Raw genomic sequence first — 24,618 nt, 5'->3', positions numbered from 1 at the left:
GGTTTTTTCCAGAGATAGAAATGTCAAGTATTACTTATAAACACTAGTAGATAAAAAGAGAAACACAAAGGTATGGATTTTAAGATGTCCTCTGAAACTATGCAGTTCTCAAATAAATGTGAATCTCCTCCACCTTTTGAAGTATTTCTGGTGGCTGCGATTGATGGCAATTTGTGGCCACTAATGCCTTTGGAAGGAGTGCTGTTTATTTAATTATCATCACTTTTTTATTATAGGGTTATGGGGAAAAAAATCTCACAAGTGAAACAACATTATCTTTACTTTCTCTCTGCCCTACTAGCTTTTACTACTTTCGAGGTACATCAAACAAACAAATAAAATGAGGTCTGATCCTAAAGTGGAGTGTGTACCATTAGCTATTTAAATTATATCACAATCAAATGAAATTATTAAAGAATAAACTGAATTCCCTCCCAACACAGTGATGACAAAAGCCTTTTGGAGGGAGCAGCTTTGCAGTAAACTCCTTCTGTGCACGGATTAAACGCCTCAGCAGCACGCAGCTCTTGAGAACACTTTATTGCTCTGTGCATACACGCACAGAATATAAATTATTGCTTAATTATGTACTGTTCCAGCAGAAGCAGCTTGCAGCATCACCGATAGGTTGCAGAATAGCAAGGGGTTTACTGGAAAATTGCCCTTATAAAAAAAGCCGAGATGGAAAGAGAAGTCTGACTGGGTGATGGAGATTCAGTGCGGTGTCCTTGTCAGACCATATACCCACCTGGGTTGGAACTTAATGCATTTTTATTTTATACCATGAGCCAGAGTAAACTGCGGGGTCTATAGTGGTGCTATGATATTGCATTATAGCCACTGTCAGAATGCGGTTTGCATTTGGCCTTTGGCCTCCTACCTCAAAATGTACCAGCGGTCTCCACACCACACCAGAGCTGTACGCCTGCTGTGTGTTACTCAGCAGCGGTGCCTGTCTATTGAATTGCCACTGCACAAGCCATAATATGTTATGGCACCAGAGGACTAGGTATCCTCTGTCATGACCGCAGATACTTAACGGGTACCATCCTTAGGCTAATGTAAATCAGTATAGTATACAGAACAATATTACAGCAGTTGAGGGCTGATCTCCAGTTTGCTATGCTGATACAACTGACAGTCTATATTGCACTTTATAGCACCCTGCAGATTTGCACGTGGCGACATTTCTGCTGCCATATCCCACAGTGCATGGGACTGTACTGGGAGTGGATATCCGTGCTGTACACTACGGCAGCCAGTGAGCACCAGCTATGTGCAAGCACCCTCTCATGTTGTGAGTTGGCATGTAAGGCAAAAGCAACGCTACTTAGCTAAAGGCACGTTGCTTTGATAAAATGGACTAGGGAGAAATAGAGGAGTTGATCAAAGCCTGAGTTGAATAACGCTCTGATTACTTTAGCAATAGTGATTCCTATGACCCACCCAAAATAATCTAGCAATAATAAAGTGGCCTGACTACAGCCATTAAGCAAACATAATGGCTCATGAACTTGCAGCTACAGTGGAGGAGGCAGCAAAAATTGTGCCAGTTGTAGTAGTGGGATGTGATTCAGTATTTTCCTGGGAGCAGAAGGGAAAGGAAGGAAGAGGATCTCTCAATGTCAAAATGAAGAAAAATCCTAATCAAACGTTAGTGAAATTATCCCATCCCTGTGCTGGCAAGCACCGTGCTTGGCAACACGCAGAGGCTGCCGGCCGGTTTATTCCATCCCCTGCAGTATGGACCGCCCAGGGTGGCCCAGGCAGAGGCTAAAAGATTAAATGGAAGGGGGCACCGGAGGTCTGGGGAAACTCGAGTGACTCCATCACATCTCAGATTTGCCAGATGACAAGACACATAAGTTTAGTATCAAACTGTACCTTGGGCAGGTGCTTCCCAGCCTAGGCATTTGCCAGAGCTGAGGAGAAACTTGTGGGGTCAGGTTGGGTTTGCCTTGTCACAGGACATCTCCCACAGCATGGGAAATCTGTGCACCACATTGCATTTGGTCTTTTAGCAACCAGGTCATTCTGCCTCTCTCCACGTAAGGTCTTTTTCTTCCAGTCAAAAAATTGAGCCTCTTCAGAAGGAACCTCAGAGGCTTTGTGGAATCTTTCTTTTGTAGGAAACCTTAAATTGCTGAAAAGTCTTCAGACATGTTCTTCAAGACAAGTGAGACTGGAGAACAGACACAGAACAAACAAATTCAGTGCAGCCTTCTTCCACGTTGCCTGGTGTGTGCCACTAAAAACACTCTTAGAGGGAATACTTTCAGGGCTGAAAGGGTAGAGTTACTTGCATGTCTTTTTAATTGTTCTGTTTGCTGAAGGCACTACTAAAGGAGACGTTGGGAGCTCTGGGTGATGGTGGTAGCTACCCGATGTGGATATTTTCCCGTTCAGGTGCTGGAGAGAAGCCTATCCATTCATTTTCTCAAGTGACCAAAGGACTCCTCGCTTGTACAACTTTCAGTTGTTTGTACTGAATGTGAACTGAGGATCTTTGCTGCAAAAGGCTCTGGGCTCTATTACTGTTTCCCTGAGCTGACCTGGCAGAAACAGCAAAATCCTTTCTGTATGTGCTAAGTGACACAGGTATTGAGATATACTAGCCAGAAATCAAAATAAGATGTAACTGTCTTGTCAAAAAGGACTACTTAGTGCAAGCCACCCCTATGAAGTTTACATCATTCATGTGAATGCTTGCAAGCAACAAAGTACCCTGACCCTGTACCACCTTCAAGTATCACATGCTGGAATCTTCTTTCCTGTTGCAGACGAAATACCTCTGCAGCCTCTGTAGCCCCCTCAAGTACATTGGCGTGACTCGTCCCTGTATCCCCTGGAAGACCTGGGTTGGGCAGAAATGAGGAAGGTCCCACTCATCTAGTTTCTGTCAGGTCTAGCTGCTTTCTCTGTGGAGTTTCCACTGGCCACTTGGACTCTGTCCAGGCAGATTAGACCAAGCAAGCGTAGCAGTGATTTGTCCAAGGGGAATGTTGTTTTTTCTAAGTTGACAACCTGAGGAGCCAAGAAGGTGAATCTAAACCTTGCTTCAGCCTCTGCATTTAACAAGATCTGCCACACACAGAAATTTGCTCCCCTTTCTCTCTGTAAAGAATTCTTTCTGTCTAGCAAATCATGCCAGTATTACTCTTCCTTCTGTTGCATGTGCAGTCTTCTTTCCTCTTTGATGCCAGGCATGCAAAAAACTCAGCAAACTTTTTTTTTTTTATAAAAACCAACCCAATAATAAATGCCAGATTTGTTTTCATTGTCTTCCTTTGGCCTTGATGCGTCTTGCCATTGGAATTCAGGAGCCAGCAACAGATCAAAGACCCGGTGACATTATTAAGGGATAAGTAACAACCACAGAATTTTAAAATACACATAACTTTTTTTCCAGGGCTGTGGGTGGGAAAGTCTTTTGTATTTCTATCGGATCTGTCTCCCCTACTTTGCTCCTACTTTAATTCACCTTCTGTCAGCGCCCCCAAAGACCTACTGACATCCCTGAGAAGCAAACTGGATTGCATGCCCTTCATAGACTGCGCTAGGTTTTCTGTTCTTGTAATAGAAGGTACTGATGCTTCTGTCAGTACCTCCTGTCCTGGTGAGGGAGAAATTACAAGTCAGCATAGCTGACTTAAAATGAACACGCACAGGAATATGAAGAGTTCTTTTTGCTGAAAAGCCAGAGTGAGCTGACTCCTTAATTTACTGTATGCCAAATTCAGGGAGACAAATTTGAGTTAAGACTGGAAAACAATGAGTTTATAGGTGCACATATACTACTTGCCCTGTCTTTTGCTCCAGACTATGAGATCTCTGCACCTCATTATGAAGCCTTTCCTCTCCTTCTCCTAAATGCCAGTGCTCTTTTGTGATCAGGTACAAGGTTGCTGGAATTGCTTGTGTTGGTATTTTCCCCCCCAGCGTGCAAGTGCACATCTAGGAGCATCAGAAGTGAGCCACAAAAAAAAAAAAAAAAAAAAAAAAAAAAAAAAAAAAAAAAAAATCCAACACATTTGAAGGTTGACTTTGAAGTCAGCTGATAATGTTTCCATGGAGATCAAATGCTATGGAGTTGACAATGAATTCTCTTGTTGTGCCTTTCCTTCCAGGAAAAAAAACCCCACCTCTAAATGACTACACCATACAGTACAGCTGTGTTATTGATTTGAAAAAAAACCCATTTCTATTTCCCACCCCTATTCTCTTATGGAGGTGTTAACTCTTAGGTCCCTGCTTTTCAGGGCTAGGTCTGCCAGTATTGACCTAAAGAATCAGCTAAATTCCTGAGGTATTGGAAAAAAATAGCATCTAATGAAAATAGTATTCTGTGAGAAGAAGGACATAATTCTGCTTTTGTAGGAGATGCAAAGATGTCTGACTCCCCTTGAGGAGTATTACAACACAAAATTATAAAAGATCATTTCAGTGGCTGGTACACAGTGACACGCAGATGCCTGTACAGTGAAAGCAGGCAATCTTTCATATTTCCAGAAAGTCTCCTATTTCCTTTTCAAAATGGATGCCAGCATTAATAAATAAATGCAAAGTGTGTTCTCAGTGCACCAGTAAGCATAGAGAAGTACTAGAAGTAAAGACATAACATGCTACCCTAGTTCTGCCTTTTAAGCATAATGTACTGTGAGCCTTGTCAGGCCGTCAGCTGAGCAACTGCTTTCTGGCTTGGAAATGCTAAACAGGCCACCCTGGCATCATATTAAAACCCCAAAAGATGGTGAAGGGTGTGTATGTCTGCATGGATGATTTCCTACAGGTTTATTTTTGGAGTGAAAATAGGAAATCAGGTAACATTCAAAAGGAAAGTGATACCAATTTCTAAAAGCTGATTACTAATGGTGAGCTGGTCAGGATGAAGAAGCACGTCCAGTCCTATCCACGTATGCGGACTGGTCATGTATATGCCCAGTGGACCTATATCCATATATATGTATCTGGACATGTATCCATCAGTGTCCAGGTTTTGAAATACATAAGAAAAGAAGGGCCACTCTTTAGGCCCCAGAAACATAGACTAAAACGAGACCAAGGAACACGACCTGTGACCCTGTCTGTGAGGGATACCGCAAGCTGTGCAGGGGAGAGCTGTCTGAAAAGAGGGACTGACAAATCCTGAAAGCAATGAAAAAGGACATTTTTAAAAACAGGCTAACTCTTATTACCTGAACAGGCATGCACTTGGCCTTGTTACGTTACTGCCTGGTGGGCACTAAGGCACAAAGCCTGCATGGCCGCTCCGAGCTCTGGGTCTCATCACAGGTCCATAGAGACCTTCTTCAGCTCCTTTTCTGCCTTCCACAACACCACTGTAATGTGTGTGAGGGTTTTAAACAATCAAGAGCCGTAGAGAGGTTTAAACATTTAAAACCTATTAATGCTGTACATTAACTCAAGTTCATTCCAATTCGAGGCCTTAAATCACTTTAGAGCATAATGCAAAATTTAACCAAAAGCATAAGTAGGAACAGGAGTGTACATGTGTGGTGTGGGAGGCATGGCAGAGGGGGAACTGACCTTGTCGCGCTGAGGCTTGTTTCAAAGACTTTCATAACCAATTTATGGCATCTCTTGATACAACCCAGCCTTTGTCTCCATCTGGAGGTCAATCCACATGAATAAGTTCTTGCTGTGGTCTGCAAGGAGTTTTGCTAAATCCCTAAGTTCCTCTGCAGTCATCACTAATTTAGTATCTCCTGCAGGATTAAAACATGATCGGCATCTCATTTTTTCCAGTGATCCAACTTTTTTTGAATTATAAATGCTTGTCAAACTGGCAAAATGTATTATGCCTTTGTGAAAACTATATTTACGTCAAGCTTCACAGCTCAGATTACAGCCACTTATTGTAGACCTCTGTTTTTGTAAAGATCACGTGCTGTTGCTTAAGATCTGTGTGCATACACTTGTGTGCACGCATATGCATTTGCACTTGTCTTTCCATGTGGAAAAAAAGATTTTATATAAACTTTCTAATGCTATTCCTTTTAGGAAAGAAGCACAAGAAAATGGATTTTCAAAGAATAATGTTGTGGAAAGGAAAAAAATAAATATGATCACAGAAATTCTCTTCCATCTTCAGTGTTGTGATTGATCATGTCACCACAAGTGAACATCCTGAAGAATGGGTAGAGACCTTGATTATTAGCGAGAAATAGAAATCCTAGGTGCCCTGTGAGACCCACTGTATTTCCAGATGAACTCCAAAGAATGTCTTTTACTTTCTCTTTTCGTTTATCTTTCTCTTTGCTTCCTCTTGGCAGCTGCTATGACGGTACTTCGTAACTGCCTAGATGTCAATCAGAGAGCTTTGCCTTACACTTGCTGTATTAAATTGCTCCATTTTTGTTTCTTAAATTATTCAGCAGCGGAATGATTATTTTGAGATGGCAGGACCACAGTTGTGTAGAATAAACACTCTTATTTTCTACTGCTATGTGCTATTTTCAAAGTACAGTGAGTTAAATTTGGGACTCAAATGACTCAACAGCTGGTAACAATCCATGGCTGCAAATACACAGATGCCTCAGTTGTCATCTACTAACATATGCGCAGCACAGGCGAAGGAAGCACAGCACACAGGCTTGGGGATTTTGAAGACAAGACTCTCCGTGGAGGCGGGGAGTGAGAGAGGATACAGACGTGTGCAGCGCATCTGTACCGACAACTGTGCTGCACGGGCTCCCAAGCCCTGTTTTGAAGTCCCACTTTTTGCTGGGGTTTGCATCCCTCAGTATCAGCCTGGTTGTCAACTCCTGGACACAGCGATTAGTGCTCTGGCAGCTGCTGGGCTCTAGCAGGCACTGGCACAAAGCCCCGAGTGCGTCCTTGTCCCCCCGGCGCCTTGCGACAAACCCGCGTGAAGCGTCGCATGGCCGGGGCAAGAGAAGGTGACCCGGTGTAAATGGTCAGTCCATCCTCTGCCTGCGGGGTTAATAAAGCCGTTTGTTGACTTACCCCTGGACTGAGGGAAGGAATAGTTTGGATATATTTCTGAGAAGGGAGGAGGATGGAAATGATTTGTAAAAGGTTGTTTCTCCCTGCATTAGAATACAAAAGCAGAATGCACTCACACATTCGTAAGTGGGTTGTTCTTTATTTCTTCAATAAACATCCTTTCTTGCATATCTGAAGTAAAGCGTTAAATTGTGCCAGCACACCTGCATAACTTTATTTTTTTCTTCCCTCTCACACATCTTTCCTGCCTGCTTATCTCTGCCACAGCAGCCAGCACCGGAAAGAATAGGTGCTCACCTCTGCTATGGGAAAAGGTTTGAAGCTTTTGTAACCCTGACCTAAGTCCTGTGAGTACGGATGGGCTGCGAAGAGCAATGTCTCTGCAGCACTCTTAGGTGGGTCAGAAGAAACCCAAATCAGCAGCAGAAGTGAAGCTGGCAAATGGCACTCAAATCCCCCAGATTGGCAGATCATCATGGAGCTAAGGGAGGAGGAGAGGATGAAAGAAATTCCTGATGTTTCTGAAAGCAAATGCTAGGACAGAAAATCAGAGAGGAAAAACTCCATAGCACTGCTCTATGTGTACAGCAAGACTTTCAGGCCTTTAAGTGCCAGTAAAAAAGGGAATTTCAGACACCCAAGCAAAGCCCCAAGCCCAGTATTTCATGCAAAAATGTCACTAGACAAAGACAAGAAATGAGCTGCTGTCTGAGACTACAGATCATTTTATTACAGATCTGCATGGTGAAGTTAAATCACACGAATAAGGGCATTTAGCAGCTGGAATAATTTTCAAATAGACTAATTAGAGACTGAATTATTAATGGTAAAATTTATAATTGGCTCAAAGCAAGGTTACAGCAAGAAACACACTTGACTTTGCAAAGAATAATGAATATTTGCAAGCCTAGTAAAATTATATGCTTCTCTAAGGAAACTGTTAGCAAATGGGGAAAAAACCCCGAAGTGATCCTAAAGTGCATGCCACAAGACAAAACTGGCAGAGACCAGATAAGAGTGAAGAGAACAGGTAAAACAGTAAACAAGTGCAGAGATGATTTATTGCATTTATCTGCGGTAAATTTGGAACAAAATAAGACAATGCAGCAGTCTCTCCCTGAAGGGCTGCCTTGTTAGGCATGCAGTAAACCCCCTAACAATTTCACTGAAATGTGTTCTCAGTACAAATTACAGACTTACAAAAGGAAAATGCATGAATGTGCAGCTGAAGGACAGAGCTCTGATAAGGATGATAAAACACCATTCTTTGTGGGTCTTTTAATACATTTACAAAGGCAAGCGATGTAGCTTTGGCCAAGGATGTAATTTGGCCAGGGAGAATTTTGTGCTGAAGCAAGTACCAGAACAAGATATTGAAAGTGCCATTCTATATTTCCAGCTGGGACAAGGGACAACGGTACAGCAGGGAGGTGCACCAGGTAGGGAAGGGGAGGATGCAACCACTGCCGAAACACTGGGGCGTGCCACCATGGGCCAGTCCTGCCACCGCTCTTTCCCCGTGGCAGGCACTGATGGGGAGGAGAAGGGTTTTGGAGCGTTTACATACAAAGTCAGCCCTGGCCTCAAAACTAGAAATAAAGCAAGCCATGTGATGTTTCAAAACAGCTGACTGAAATAAAATCAGATCTGAACTGGGAAAACAACAGGCTATCAGAGATTGTCTTTGAAAGCTGATTTTATAAAGCAAGTACAGTAACAGAAGGTGTGGGTTTGCATGGTTGTGGAAAGACAATCAGCCTTGCAGAATCTGAGATGCTGAAACAAGAAAATCCTATGAATGAATGCACTGGAGAGCAGGTGGAAAAACCAATAGGTAGATGGATATATAGCTTGTCTGCTCATCATGATACAGGAAATAAACAACTTGATGAAGAACTGTAAGGAGGGATTCCTGAAGATACAGGAATTTGCCTCGGTAGAGTTTCCAGTGTGCCAATTCATAGCATCCCAACTCTTTGGAGCTGGAAGTAAAACTGAAATTTGACCTTGACCTGGTAATGATATTAGCTGCTGTTGAGCAAGGAAAGACACCAACCAAATGAATTGACAGGCTTGCCATGATAATAAAACCAAACAAGTCAAGGGTTTGAATACTTTCAAAAGAACTTCTCAAAGCCAGAAAAAGTGAGCACTACTTCCTGGGAACTGATGAGGAGGTCACGTCTAGACATCAAGAAGCAAAGGCATGGTTTTCGTGCAAGTAAATATACTTTGGCCAAAACACAACATATAAATCACCCCACATGCATTTCCTCAGGTGGATGTTTAACTGAATTCCTTTTAGACTACTACTAGGTACTTGATGAGCATGAAAGCACCAGGTTTGCCACAGGACTCTGACATTTGGAAGTAGTGCTACAGATGCTTCTAAGGTTCCAGAAATTATTATAAAATTACAAAATTACTGGATGACATGCCCAGTATGGAGCTTTTACTGATGCACAGATTTTCAATAATTTGCATGTAGAAAAAATGCAAGAAGCTGCAAGAGGATGTGCTTGGAGTCATGTATAATTTGAGTATGACCCACTTCTATAATGGAATTAAACAGTCTGAAGTAAGATGCATAAAATGAACTAGTTTTAGTGAAACTTAAGAGCGCAATTCCAAATGGAGAAACTCTTGACAAGAGAAACTCTCCCACCTTGCAGAGTAAAATCATACTGACAATACTGAAATGGAACTACAACAGATAGTGCAACTCTGGGTACAGGAGGCTATGCAATAGTACCATTGTGCAAAATTAGGTCAAAAATACTAAACATAACTTGCAGTATCCATCTGGCTATGTACAAGATGAGGGATTGAAAAAAAATCCTACTGTGGTCAGGCAAATGCTGTCATTCAAGATAAGGAATCCAAGTACAAATTCTACAATAAATACAGAAGATTATGCAAAAGAACTTCAGAAGCCATAAGAGACCTGTGATTGCTGTTGATACAGATACATTTGGACTAAACAGAAAAGATTAATTATTAATAATTTTCAAGTTGTTACAAAACATGCTGAATAACAGTGTAAAACACACTCTAAATCACAGTTTCCATGTCCTGGATTCCAGATGAGCTAATACCAGATAACAGCCTGCATTTCACAAATGACTTATTTAAGCAATTTGCTTGAGAAATTAGATCAAGCACACTAAAGCAAGTCCTTATTAGGCACTGCCACATGGGCTAGCAAGAAGACTGTTCAGTAAATATAATAAAGAACCAGAGGGCCAAGGAAACCATGTCTGGTCTTGTTAGATTATCACAGCACACTTCTCAGTGCTCCATTGAGATGTCCTGTTCAAAGAATTATGGGCACTAAGGGAAAAAAACCATAGATATGGTAAGCCAGGAATGTATAAGCATTACAGAAGAGCTGTTTGTCTAGAAATTAAAACAGAGCAAATACTACAAACATAGCCAAGACAAGCGGCATTGCAAATGGAAGGGAAAGTTAGATTTCAGGCTGATTATATAGCTATCAATTTAACACAATCTCCTCTCATATGCAATGAGGTCAGATGTCATAAGCCTCCCAAAGCATTTTTCCCGTTATTGGATCAGAGAAAAAGTCAGGCAAAACTAAGAGGCACTCTGGTTCCATGCATTTTGAGGACCAATAGGATGATATGTTGACAGCATTTACATCATGACAGAAGTAACAGCTTTGTATTCAAACACCATCCAGCAATAAAAAGGTTCAAATCAAAAGATTGGTTGGCTGTACAAGGTATGACTGTGTAACATATGACACAGTCTGAAAACACTGATAGGTACTGATTTTTAGATTAGATGGCTCTACTTGTTTATTTTATTAACTGATTGCCTCAGTTTGTAGATGTTAATTTATGCACACTTGCTGTTAAAAGAAATCGGGAAAGGTATAGCAGTTGCCACTGACTTGTGCAAAACAAGAAAGACAGTAACCTTTTATAACCCTGATACACCTGTCTACGCTGGAGCAGAATATAAGTTTGATCTCCTCCCAACACATCTTTATTAAAAATATCACACATCGTGGCAGAATTTGGCAGATAAAATAATCTGGTGCCTCTCATTTCAATTAGTTTCAGATTCCAACTGCTGGATCTTATTATTTTGTCTATGCAGTCAAAGAGCATGCTACTATCAGATGGCTTCTCCTTGCATAGGTACTTCCACACTGTGTTCAAGTCAATTACAAACCTTCTGTTGAACAGTTTCAAGCGATTGGCTTTTTGTGGCATGCTGTGTTTTTCTTGCTTTTCAGACCTTGAGACATTCTTGTAGCTCTTCTGCAAACCTCTCTCAATCTTTCCACCTCCTTCTTTAGTATGGACACCAGATTAGGATGTCCAGAAATAGTTTTGCTTTGCCCAGAGATAACCCCACCTCATGCCCTTATTGCATATTCCCATCAAAACTGGCACATTTAGCAGCTGCATAGCACTGAGAGCTCCTGTGCAGCTGGATGATCCCAGTAATCATGACCCCAGAGACCTTTTCAGAGCCACTGCTTTCTGAGAGGCAGCCTCTCGTTCTGTGAGGATGACTGACACTTTTTGTTCCCAGTTGCATGACCTTGGATCTGTCTCCACTGGAACGTGTATTGTTTGAGCATACCAAAAGATGGCTTTGTAAGCTATGAGTGACCCATCCCATTATGCATCATTACACTGAGTCTTGTTTCACCTGAAAACTTTTATCAGCCATCTTTCAAATCACTGACAAGCAAATAACATTAAGCCAATGAGTAATCTCTGCAGCTGCACTAGAAACTCTCCCATATATAGTGATAATTTCCAATTAGTAAACAAGACTTAGCTAGTTTCTAAAAAATTTAAGTTTTCTGTATTTATTTAGTATAGTCCTAATGTTTTAATCTGAATGTTGTGCTGTTGTAAGTTAAATACCACACAGATATCTGAGCATATTAGAGCAAAATAGCCCCCCATGCAAACTAGGCTTTTAATTACATAAGAAATACCAAGCTAATTTGGCAGACCCATTACACATAAAGTATTGACACCCACAACAAACTGTTTACAGACATCCACACATAGACCAGTGTGTGCTTGCACAAGGTACTAGCAGACTTCAAATGTGTTTGTGGGCACCGAGAGAGCTAATGTCTATGACACCAGCACCAACAGCACTGGAACATAAATACTTGTTACTTGAGCACTTAAATCCTCTTCTGGGACTACAGAAGCTTTCCTGTATTTTACGCACTTAGCTGTGTCACACCACAGTACAGATGAACAGGCAACCAAATGCATTGAAGTGATGATCTGCCTGGGGGGCAAAAACCCAGCCAAACAAAAACTACCAGCAGAGAAAAGAGAGAACAGAAGCAGTGCTGTTCACTTTGAGACATTCCCCCAGCACTGTGTTTGGGACTTGACTCTCACACCCTTCATTTCAGGTAACTGCGTGCCATGAAACCTGCTGGTGACAGAAAGTTGGATGGCATCTGTAGTAAGAAAGGCTGGAACATTACACGGGAAATGTTGGATGACCTTGAGGGCTGGTGTAGTAGAAATGGGAAAAAGCTCAAAAGCACAGAGTGCCAGGGCACGTACCTGGGGAGTAATAAACAGAACCTCTGCTGTAAATTGGGAGATCATCAGTAGGAAATTACAAAGGAGGAAAAAGGCCTGGATGTATTATCCAACTGAAGGATGACTGTGGGTTTCCAGTGTGATGCAGCATGAAAAAGGCAAATACAACCACAAAATACTTCAGGTAAAGGATTTCCAGCAGAGAAAGGGAACTGTCACATCACTTATACAAGGCATTGATCCGACCTTGTTTGGGAATGGTCCTTCTCATCCATATTTGAGAAAGGCAAGTACAAACAAGAACAGGTGGCAGAAAGGTCTGCTGGATTGATAACTGGTCTTACAGAGAAAGGTCTACAAGAAATAGCATATGTAGAGTGGGAAAAGGAAAACAGAGGATACTATTGCTTTTCATAGGTACATCAGAGAAAGAAAAGAGACAGATAAACTAAAGGTTACATTTGACTCAAGGACAACTGATGAGGAATAAATAGAGGTTAAAACTTTGAGCAGTTTCTAGTTATCAAAGTGTCCCACTATGAAATAGGATAGTGGTGGGAAGAACATCTGCTTAATCTTCAGATTTTTATTACTAAGTTTATTAAGCTTCTTAACTTTAAGGGCGACAGTTTTAGTTGCAACAATAGAGCACTGGACTAAACAACTTGGAAGGCCATTTCCAGTCCTGTGACTTATGGACACTGTTTTGTAATAGAAGTAACATGTAGCTACGGTTGGGATATCCTTGATGTACACCAGAAAGAGCTCAGAATGAAACCAAGTCCAGATCACCTAAAACAACTCTGAAAACATGTTTTCAGTGACTTAGAAAAGGAGGGTTATACATGTGGAAAGAGGGAACATGAAAACAACAAGGAAAACACATTTCTTCAAACACCGACTTCCTTACCTCCCATGAGGAAGAGAAGCCCCGCCACATACTGCATAAGGCCTCGATCCCAACAGCACCCCAGCACCCCGATAATCCATCCAAAAAGGATGATGGCCACAGCCATGCCCATGAAGCCAGCTGTCATCCTGCGCAGATCTGCAGTTGGGAAGATAGAAAAACAAAATGTGTGTAAACAGTGATAAATTAGCATCGTCAGAGGTTCATAACAGTCTTAATCCAAAATGCTACTGAGCTGCAAGGTCTTCAGTGTATGTTGGCATGGGATGATTTCAGTAAGGATGGTTCAGAGGGAGGACAATCTATAAATTAAGATACTAGCTTGGGCTGGGGAGGGACAGCAGGTGACCATTTCACCACACAATAAAGCTCAGTGCAGACGCACCCAAGTGACTTGTGACAATTTGCTCAGGAATTAGAAGTTGTAAAATGGCCTCAGCGCAATGCTATGCCTAATAGCTCTAGTCTTTGGGTGCTAGCACAACGTGTGTTTAAATCCTGCCTTCTCATCTCCATCCGTTATTCTACTGCATCCAATGGATGTACCTGCTCAAACTGATATGCAAAGCAGTCTCTATGCTTTGCTCCAGTACAGACACGACAGGGGATTTGCCTCAGTTCTGACCCCCAGTGTGTGATCTTGGGCAAGTCACTGAGCCCCTCTGGGCTGCGGCGTCCCGTGTGTAATTCGGGCCATGGAACTTTGCTGTCCAGTGGTGGTGTGTGTGAAACTCGGTACCTCCAGGATGGTGAGGCATGCAGATATTCTGGTGTCAGAGATAATAAAAGCACTGCAGATACACGGCTGGGGCATAGGACGCTTTATTGCCCTCTCTTGTATCTAGATGGTGACCTTGTCAGATGATTTTTGGTAAGGACGTTTTTGAGTGCTCCAGGGAGCACTGAGAGTAGGAGGAGGGCAGGGGGCTACAGTAAAGCATTCTGTGCTCTGCAAGTGGGGACTGAGTACTACATCTGATATGGGTGCATAGGGCTGACCTGTATTTACTTCATAAATAAAGAAAAAAGATCCCCAAAACCTAATGTAAGGAACCCTTAAATTAAGACCTGGCTGTATCGCCTATTTGCCTTCTGCAAAAAGGATGGGACTACTGGGATCCCTCCTCCTGCATGTGCTGGGAAAAAAAAACCTTCACAGCTGTTTTTGATGTGAAATCTGGGCAGGGAGACCACCTGGCATCTGAAATAGCAAGGACTATGAGAGCTAAACAGCATCTTTACACCCTCAAATAATGGAACAGATGGGGGCATCTTCACTAACATTTGGTTGTTCCCTGTCCCCCCTCATGCACGCATAGAAAGTTTAAGCACTGATATGTCAAGAGTACATGTGCAGGGAAAATTCCAGCCAAGTCAGCTCTCCAAACATTTGTTTCCTTCTTGAAACAATTTTTTTTTTTTTTTTTTTGCACAGCAATGATTTCACTTTCCTTCAAGAAACAGAATGCTTATGACAGGGGGAGGAAGATTTGAAAACTGTGAATCATCCACCAGTCTCTGTGGCAGCTTTTCTCCTTGGCTGGCCTGTGTCTGTTTCTCAATTTCTGGTTTTTTTTTTAACCTTTTCCCACAGTGGATCAAAAGGACCACCAATACCAGCAGTGCAGATTCAGTGAAATTTGTGAACAGTGATAAATTAGCATCATCAGAGATTTATAAAACTCCTTATCCAAAATCTACAAGGTCTAGAGGTGTGTTGGGACAGAATGATTTGATTCAGTGGAAGGTAGTTTACTCACAGCTCTGTTCATTATGGCAATTCTTATGCAAGATCAAGTTGCAGAACGCAATCCCTCCCTTGAAACTATAACTGGTTCCTGTAGATTGTCACTGTTTTTTGCAAGGAATCCCTCTGACAACATAAAGATTACCAGGCCTTTAGTCCACCAGTGACCAGGGCCCTTTTAACAAGATACACACCTTAAAATTTGTATTTTTACCTTAGGTTTTGTGACTGTCCCATCAAAAAAAAAAAAACCCAAACCACCCCACAAAGAATTTGAATATGTTCAAGGAGGTCTGGTGCAGAAAAAAAAAAAAAAAAAAAAAAAATGCATTTCCTGCAGAAACTCACATTTTCCACAGGCAATGCTAGTCTCTGTTCCTTGGGAATTTCTCAGAGTGCTTTCTAAAACAAGCAGTAAATGCTAGTAAGCATCTCTGATGGAGGAGTATCTTCCTATTTTTCAGTCCATGAAGGCCTGGGCTCAATTTGAATGACAGGTAAAAACATAAAATGTTTACTGTTTCCTATGTCATCTTCAATAACAGCACAACACGTGTCTCAGAAGCGCTGCACAGCTGTCTGTGTCAGCTCTACAAAACTCTTCCATTTTAACTTGTGACTGCTGACTCTGGGTAACAGCACTTGCTCATCCTAATGGAAACATACCCTAACAACCTGCTTTTAATGAGCTGAATTTAAATAGCTTTATTCAGCTGCAAAGTGTCAGTAACTCCTCAGACCTACCCCAATGACTAGCTGATGGAGCCAGTTTTCATAGGTCCCAGAGGGGATCACAAGCATCCCCACACCCTATATACCAAACTAAGGAATTGTTTTTACCCCACTAAAATCAGTGTGAGTTTTGCCATTGAACAGAACAGTTAAAGTAGCAAGACCAAGATTTCTAGGCCCAACTTTGAGGTTTGTTTCACTTGACCTCTCTTCCTGATGGAACCTGAAATTCCCTTTCTAACAACACAGCAAAATCCATCAGCATCTGAACTCTGGGCTTATATTATCTCTTGAAAAAAACCAGAAAGCTAACCTTTGACAGACACTTAATACCACACATAAAAAAATTCAGAATTGAAATTTTTCATGACACCTTAGTTCTCGCAAGTTCAGTGGGCTTCGTTTAAGATTGCCACTGCTTAGGCCAGTTGCAAATCTGCTCCTCACAAGGCCATCCATTAGGGCTTATATGAAATAGATAGAATATAAGCTTTCTTTTCTATTCAAAACCATCTTGGCTTTTGTGCTGCCATAACCATCCTCGAGCACAGCCCTTGCAAATGGCAGTACTGGGAAAGGGGGTTGCAAAGTTGGTTGCATAAACAGCCTGCGCTTGTCCAACAGCACCTTCCCTGTGCTCCTCACTTGTCAGAGCCCACCTGAAGCTGAGGTCAGTCCTGGGAACAAGTCTATTCAAAGTGATTCTTTTGTGGGAAAGTACTTAATGTATGTAACCAAATCGTTACCCTCAGGCTATTTAGTGAGGAGAAGGCCAGGGAAGAGGATCCTGTATTCTCTGTACACAAACCCCTATTAGTGGTACTTTTTATGATTACTGTTCTGTTGGTGTGGCGCTCGACATGGAAAGGACAGCAAAAAAGCAAAGAATTGTATTGTGTACTCAAGGCAATATATAAATTCCTTCTGCTAATTTAGGAGCAATGGATGCCATATAAATAAGCAGTAGCTCACCAGTACAAATTGATGGGGTTTTGTCCGAGTTTGATCGGCACTGATAAGACCTTTCCTGAATACATCCTGCAAAGGCAAAAATGGTCATGCTTTGTCATGTAACACCACTTTATATGACATTTGAGCACATCCTTTTTATTTTTTCTGAAATTGCTTTTATTTATTTTTAGACTATGAAATGAATGGTTCTCTAGACTCTTTCTTTCTTTGAAAACCTCCCTGAGTAGCTACAGAATCTCAGGATCATGGCATGACAAACCCAGTCAACTGAAGGAGTGACTATGCCAGCAAAATGCATTGTTGAATCTTATGCAGCCAAATGGGAGCTGCAACAGCAAACATACCTTATCTTAGCTCGCTCGTGTGCATTGCTTAGCTGGTTCTACAGGGGATCCTCTCCTGGATACCCATCCCAAGTCCTCACACTGTAGCAAAGTGCACAGATTGCAGGGGTACTATAGATCCCCCTTCTCCACCATGTAGTAACCCAAACCTTTAGAAATGTAGTTACAGGGTGCAATTAAGGAAGGTATTACATTTGCTTGTTCTGTAAGACCTATAATACAGAAGTTGATTTTCAATGCCTTGCCTGTATGACAGTAGTTTCAATGATTTACTACATGGACTTAGATACCAGTATCACTTGTGGTTGAAAGTGCAATGTTATCTTTCCACTCATGTTTTAGAGACACCGTCTCCAACCCATTTTCTTTTATATATTAACAGACTAAAAGCTATGTGTGAATATCTCCCCCTTGGGAGGACTTTCCATGCCTAGCACTGCTACAGGCGCTGCTGCATGTAACAGGCAGGGAACTCAATCCTGACTCAAAACCAGTGTGGATCATCAGGCAAGGAATACAGGCATCATGTTCATGGAGGCTGGAAATAACAAATTTCTTGATTGATAACATTGGAGAAGAGGCAGGGAATGAAGTAATCCAATTCCCATGACTGAAACTGAAATGGTAAATTTGAAAGCCACAAGCTTCGTGAATCGTGATGAAAAGAGAAACATTAGCATTTTAGACAACCTCCTTAAAATAGAGACAGACTCTCATAAAACAACATGCATTTCCTACAAGCATTTTAGTCTTCCGCTGGAGAACATTAACTCTAAAGGTTTTCTGAAGATAAAGAAAGGCAAAAGAGCTGATTAAGATCTGTTTATTTCCAAGCAGCGTGTGGTGGAAGGTTCTCTCTGTCAGTTTGCAAATGCCCCTGCCCTTCATTTCACCCTGATATCTGTCCATCTGTATTTGTTATAAGCAATGAAGTAATTCATGCTGGCTGTCACATCGTGGAGGAAGTTTCACACCCCAGCAGCTGCAAACATAACATGTTCTGAATCAGCGTTGCTTCTTGAAAATTTCAATATGCCTTTTTGACTTCTGATGTTCTGTCCTCTTCCTTGAAATTGCAAGTCATCTTTCTAAAGCAAGGGCTCGGTCTTCCTGTTGATATCTCTCTATCTTCCTTTCCACCGAGGAGTTTAATAATACTTCCAAAATATTAGAGATTTCTTTCAACACATACAGGAAGGAAAATATGAGCCTCTTGTGAAAGATGGGGAAATCAAGACAAGATGAGAATAGTCAACCTGCCTATGGCTATGTGAAAAGTTTGTAGAGGAGCATATAATTGAATCTATGGCTTTCTGGCCAGCCCTTTAACAACACAGCACTGCTTTTGCTTTCAGAACTGCTTGTTCTCAAGTGTTTGTTACCAGATCAAACTACAGTGCTTGCTATCAGACTATCAGAAAGTGCACTACTGCTGCAAATAGTGTTTCAGATAGTCCATCCTACATCTCCTTTCTTCTCCCGATAGAGAAAGGTCCATAGGGACTAAGGACCCTGAAGTCTGTATCCAGAATATCTAGAACAGCTTAGAAGACATTCTGGGTATAGCACCCTTCTTCCCTGAGATGTCCCAACAAAAGAGGAAGCTGAAAAGGAAATCACAAATGTATTTCTGTGCCCCTTTAGGACCAAATGTTGGCATATAGTGTCACCGCAAGCAGAAATAGACTGGGATAGCGTAACTCTTTAGCATAATCCTTCCTTGCAGGTCACTTTGATCTATACCCTCCTGTACTAGATTCATTCTCATTTGTCTTTACTCGTGTGGGATTAAAAACATTTGTACTTGAAAAGAGTCTAAATCAATCCTTTTTCATCTTTTTCCAAACAAATACATGTATTGGAAATTGTTCAAAAACTGCACACAGCCCAAGAGCACAATTTACCAGATTTCACTAAGCTTTGTTTAAATGACTTCTCTGACAAAGAATCAGCAGCACGGAGGTACCTTTCTCTGACATCATCCCTTATCTTACCTCAGCCCAAAACTACGGGGCGGGGGGGGGGGGGGGGGGAGCAAGATGGAAAATTGGACAGATGTATCTTTTACTGAATGCCAGCCCTAGCAGCTCCCAGCTACAATGAACAACTGAGTATTAATGCAGGCAATTTTGAGTGGCATCTTCTGGCTCTCACAATTCTCTCCGCACAGCTTAAGACTGTATTCTGGATGAGGTTGGCAAGTAGAGGGTGAGGTTTTAATCTTTTCTTTCCACTTCAGGTATGGAGAGATAAGAAAAGAAATATGCATTAGTCTACTTGAGACTCAGTTAAAATCTCTGAGTGCCTTTTACTGACTCATGTGGGAGCCCAGTCTTCAGTTTAAAGATTACTCTAACGCAATCACAATGAGTACAACCCACTTCAACAAAAGTAACAGTGGATTATAATTATATGCAAGTAGTCTGCACCAGAGAGTGACTCAGAAATATGCATGTCACAAACACATACGCTAAAACACAACACTCTCAAAGCTGAGAGAACGAGCAGCAGAAGGCCCTCACAAAAAGAGAAACTGGCACTCTGAAGGATGTAGGAGAGCCTTCATATCACAAGAGGTGCAATGGTGTTTGTAAGATACATGCATAACTTCTTCTAAACCAGAAAATCCCATCACCTTCTCTTGACTAGAGTTTGTCGGTTGTGTAATGAAGTGTCCAGTGTTTGGTTGCCAGTATGTATGAACTCACCTATATGGAAATGCTGATAGGAAGCTTCACAAACTGCTGTGCTAGTCAACGTGTCCTTCAGGACAGGGTGTAAAATGGACATCCTGACACATGATTTATTCTTGTCAGGACAGACCATCTATCTGGATTTCCTCCGTCAGAGTTAGAGATCGTAAGTGTTCTTACAGTTATTTAAAACAGAAACAATCACAAAAGGAAGGTGACAGCTGTGCACTGCTGGCACTTCAGCCTGCCTTCATAGAAATCCCTCAACTTCAGAGTCAGGTGAGCAGCTCATCAGAGGAGGAATGAAGTCTTGTCTTCTGCAAAGGCTGACACCTTCAGAGGTTCATGCTGACAAACAACAAACTCCACATGACACTGCAATTTCTCGTCTCTGGTGAACCTTCTCATAATGCACCAGAGGTGGGGGGGTGTCCCAGACCAGGTCATACACTGGTGTGCTACTGTCTGAAAGCAATTCCTCCAGTATCTGGGAAAATTACAGGGGCCTAAGAAATTCTGCAGTGGCTAAAAGCACCATCTGGAGCTTGAATATCAAGTCCTGATTTTACTCTTGCCTTTTGCTCATGTAGAGCGGAGAGGAGACAAAAGAGAACCCTTAGATAATAAGGGAGAGATTTAAGGAGGCAGTAGACAAGGAAGGAAGCAAAGCTTGTTTAAGTGCAGGGGGAAAAAGGCGAGAAAAAGTGTCTTGTGAGGCTGAAAAGATGGATTTGTCTCCAAGAGCCTTTATGATATGAATATTAGACAGGTCAATGCATAAAGGAGGCATTTGCACAGCAGAAATGTAGCACATCAGATGCAGTTCTACTGTAGAAGGCAGAAAACTTATGTTAGGTCTTGGGAGAAAGATGGCTGTGAATACCATCCCATAGAAGGGTTCAGACTTTTGCTCCAATCCTACTCCACCTTCTGCTGAAAAAGAAACTTTGGCCATAGAAGAAAAAGGATTTTTTATTATCTGCTGTGTTGCTACTCAGCTCTGAGTGACAGCAGTCTAGGAAGGAAACAAAAGCTTTGCCCTTACAACCCCTGACGTAGTGGGCCAGAGTAGCTGAGCTTATGCCAAAGCATTATTCCACTCTACTCTACCATACCCTATCCTACCCTACTGCAAACCATTCCCTCCCCTTCTCTCCCCTTCTCTGACTCTGGAGAGGACATAATTTTTCTCAGAAAGTACTTGAAGTTGATAATTTATACTTATTCAGTGATGTTCAAGAACTGATCTTGAAGAGTCTTTCTCTTTCCAGATTTACTATCCAGGCTTTTAGCCCTACAATATACGATCATCTAGGAACATTTCCAAGCTTTGGCCCCAACAGAGTACACTTGTAATTTGCCCAGTCAACCCTTTCATCCCTCCTCTCCCTCTCTCATTCCCTAGAAACAGGGAAGAAAGTCTGAGGCACCTGCATTTTTGTCCATCCTTCTTCATATTCATAACTTTAATCCTTCCTGCTCCTGCTTGGTGAGGCCACACAAAGCAAACATTTCCCAGTTGCAGCCATGCCAAGAGGCTTTTCGTTACACCGCTTTCACGGATTACGCAGGTATTGAAGAATTTGAGGCACATGTAATAAAATGGCTTCTGTTCAATTTCAATGTGAACTTTGGGACTTCATCAGATCAGAGCTGTGCTTTTTTCATTTTTCTCCCTTCCTGTTCCCTTGAAGTACTCAGTGAGTACACGCTTCTTTACGTTGGTCACCTCTTACTTTAAGTGACCTCTCCTTGGAGCCACCACACCACAAGTACGATCTTGCTGGGGAGGAAGAACACCACAGTCCCTCAGGACCACGTTAGCCCTGCCAGAGGGATCATTCCTGAAGGATGTCAGGTACCATCTCCCTGCGTCCAGCACCTCCAGCCCTGGTGGCAGTGGGAGAGGCCAGGTGGAAAGCCCAGCTTTCTAAATGGAAGTTTTCCTGCATTCTCCAACGGTTTGGAAGAAGGCTGCGATGGGCTCTGGGTTTCAGGGCAAAGGTGACACCTTTCATTGTAAAGTGCTTTCAGTGCTGGTGAGAAGCGCTGCTCTGACACCGCTGAAGACTGAACTACTCCATTTACCCCCCCACTAGGCACAGTGCACAGGAGGAAATGCAGAGCAGGGCACTGGGGCAAGCTTCACCGCGCAGCCCTGCCAGGGCGTCACAAGCACCTAGAGAGGCCGTGGGGGCAAGCGGTCTCTGCAGCACCCCTGCCTGCAAGGGACTGAGCATCTAGAGAGAAGAGTCCAGTGAGCTCTGCTTTCCCTGAAATCGGTGGGAGGGTTGGGTGCTGCAAAGCTTTCCTCTGAAAATCAGACTCCCTCTCCTGTCTCCCAGGGTGCTGTGGAAGCCAGTTCACTACTTTTTCTTCAGAGGCATTCAGGTAATAATGATGTACAGAGTACAGTAACAATTGTGTGAAAATAATCTGGATACAGAAAACCCTATATCCTATTATACATAGTAATATCTTTATTGTCTAGTTTACAAAAGTCTCCTTCCACAGTAAGCAGAGTCTGCCCTGTTACACTCTGCTTTTTATATGCCAGCCACCATCACCGTCCACTAAATACATGGAAGTTTATTAAAATTTAATCTTCAGGTAGTATCTCTTGAACTACTTCTTGCAAAGGTGGCCAGGGCTCATCAGGGCCAGAAGGAAGCAGAAGAAAAAACAGAAACACTTTTTTCCCTCCCTTTTTCTTTCAGTGAGGAGAGAAGAGAGGACAAAAAGAGATGGAGAATGGAAGAGAGTGATGGGGAAAATTAAAGAAAAGTTTGTATTAAAGATGACAAATGGAGTGTGACAGGAAGCAAGGAACATAATTTTATGTAAAACCCCAGTATCAGGCAGTGTTAAGGGTCTTTTGTAAAACACAGATCTACCCTAAGCTCCTCCTGAAGATAAATGAAGTTGGAGGTATGCAGGAACGGACCACAGGAGGAGCAGGAGGGGTAATACAGAGATGAACTTGGTAATGCCTCCTCTGTTTCACCTTCTTCCCTCTGCATCTGACTTCCCTCCTCTATTGCCCAGCCCAGCACCAAAGCCTTGCTCCCATTCAGGAGCAACTAAAACATCATCCTAAAGGTTTTTCTTCCCTTTCAGCCTCTGCCTCAACCACTGGTTCAATATTATGCAGCACAAGCCTGAGAATAATCCCATCATAAGGCATTCAGAGCAGCAGGTTTGATAAATGGCCAGCATGAAAAAGGCTGGAGGTGGAGGGATGGTATCTCTGCTTTATCAGTGCCCCAGCACTCTGCTCAAACATACTCATTCCACAGACCCCAGCATTAAACATTTTAATTCAGGAACTCTGAAAGGTGTATTCTTGTTTTTAAAAAAGACCGTTTAATGCAACTGAGGCTGGGCTGGGGGCTGGGAAGAGAGGAAGGAGGGTGGGGGAGAAGGAGGGAGGAAGTATAGAAAAGACATTTAAAGCTGTGAGAAAACACTCTCCCTTATGGAGAAATTTTGATTTTGAAGTTTACTCTTCTATTAACATTTAAATTGAAAGGCGTTTCTTCCAAGATCCACATAGGAAACCAGAAAATCTGCATTTAAATAGATACCATTTAAAAGTGGGGAAAAATATATATCAGCATTGAATGCTTCTCCATGTGTCTGAAAAGAACTTCTCTTATAGATGATTATTAATTTTTTTTTTCTTTTTTCTTTGTGTGTGCTAAAAAGAGAAATTGGAAGTACATTAAAATTCTCCTTGGCATGAGGAGGCGGGGGGATGGCTGCTTAATTGCCCAAAACCCAGGTTTTGAGCTCAGATATTCCGCAGGAGGGCCTCTGGAGCCTGCAGGAGGCAGTCCAGCCCGCTGCCAGGGATGAGGCCAAGAGGGTCTTCTCCTGCTTGGCCCCCGTGCCACAGCACCCGTGCTCCAGGGGCTGCCCATTCCCACTGAAATACCCACCTTGCTGGGGTCATCGCAAGGACCCCCAGTCCTGGCTGGAGAGTCAGCCCTTTCTGCAGTTTTGTTAGACACCTCTGTACCTTCGGGGCACCATCTAGAAAACAGGGCCGTGCACCTCCCCAAAAGGCACCTAAGCACAGCTGTTATGTGTGGTGTTAACCGGGGTGTCACGGGAGGAGAGCTCACTGCCAAGGAGTCAGCGGGGCTTGGGGAGGCTGCGCTCAGAGGGTTTGGAGAGAAGTCCTGGGGCAAGAAGAGATGCCCACACATTGATCCACATTTCACATCATGCTCTCATCTTGCGCATTGGCACCTGGGGCTCTGCACAGCCCATAACAAAGCCAGAAACCTCATAGGAGATTTGGATCTGGTGTTTTGCACGGTGCTACCTCCTCTCCTGCAGCAAAAGCAGCAAAAACAAGAGAGCGCAAGAGCAGCTTCCTGAGCAGGGGAGAGCTGAAATCCCCAACGCACACACGGTGAGGTGGAAAGCTGGAAATTAATAAAGGCAATATCCCTATGTTGCATGCAAGTTCTCCCTACCTCCTGCCCTCACCTGTTTGTCCCTGCCTCCTCTCTGCCTGAAGTGACCGCTCTGAGGCTCAGCGGCCCCACGTCCCATACGTCGGCCATCGGCTTGCACACACAGGGATGGGCGGGAGCGTGGGGGGAGCAGGGAATTTCCTGCCTTGTGAGAGAGGGGCCTCTCACTGGCTGTGTCTGATGCAGAATCCCCATTTCTT

At 42.7% G+C, this 24,618-nt stretch overlaps 1 protein-coding gene across 1 annotated transcript in view; it reads right to left on the bottom strand.

Moving 5' to 3' along the window:
* TMEM178B (transmembrane protein 178B) overlaps window positions 1-24,618 on the bottom strand; it is a 235,426-nt gene that overhangs the window by 18,414 nt on the left and 192,394 nt on the right. Inside the window, exon 3 of the mRNA XM_030040980.2 lies at window positions 13,450-13,587. Coding sequence (XP_029896840.1) covers window positions 13,450-13,587 — 138 coding nt within the window. The remainder of the gene's footprint in view (window positions 1-13,449; window positions 13,588-24,618) is intronic.

This window comes from Aquila chrysaetos, chromosome 17 (genome assembly GCF_900496995.4).
Source record: "Aquila chrysaetos chrysaetos chromosome 17, bAquChr1.4, whole genome shotgun sequence".
NCBI lineage: Eukaryota > Metazoa > Chordata > Aves > Accipitriformes > Accipitridae > Aquila > Aquila chrysaetos.
The sequence above is the reverse complement of the archived record's forward strand: the minus strand, read 5'-3'. Positions and strand labels throughout refer to the sequence as shown.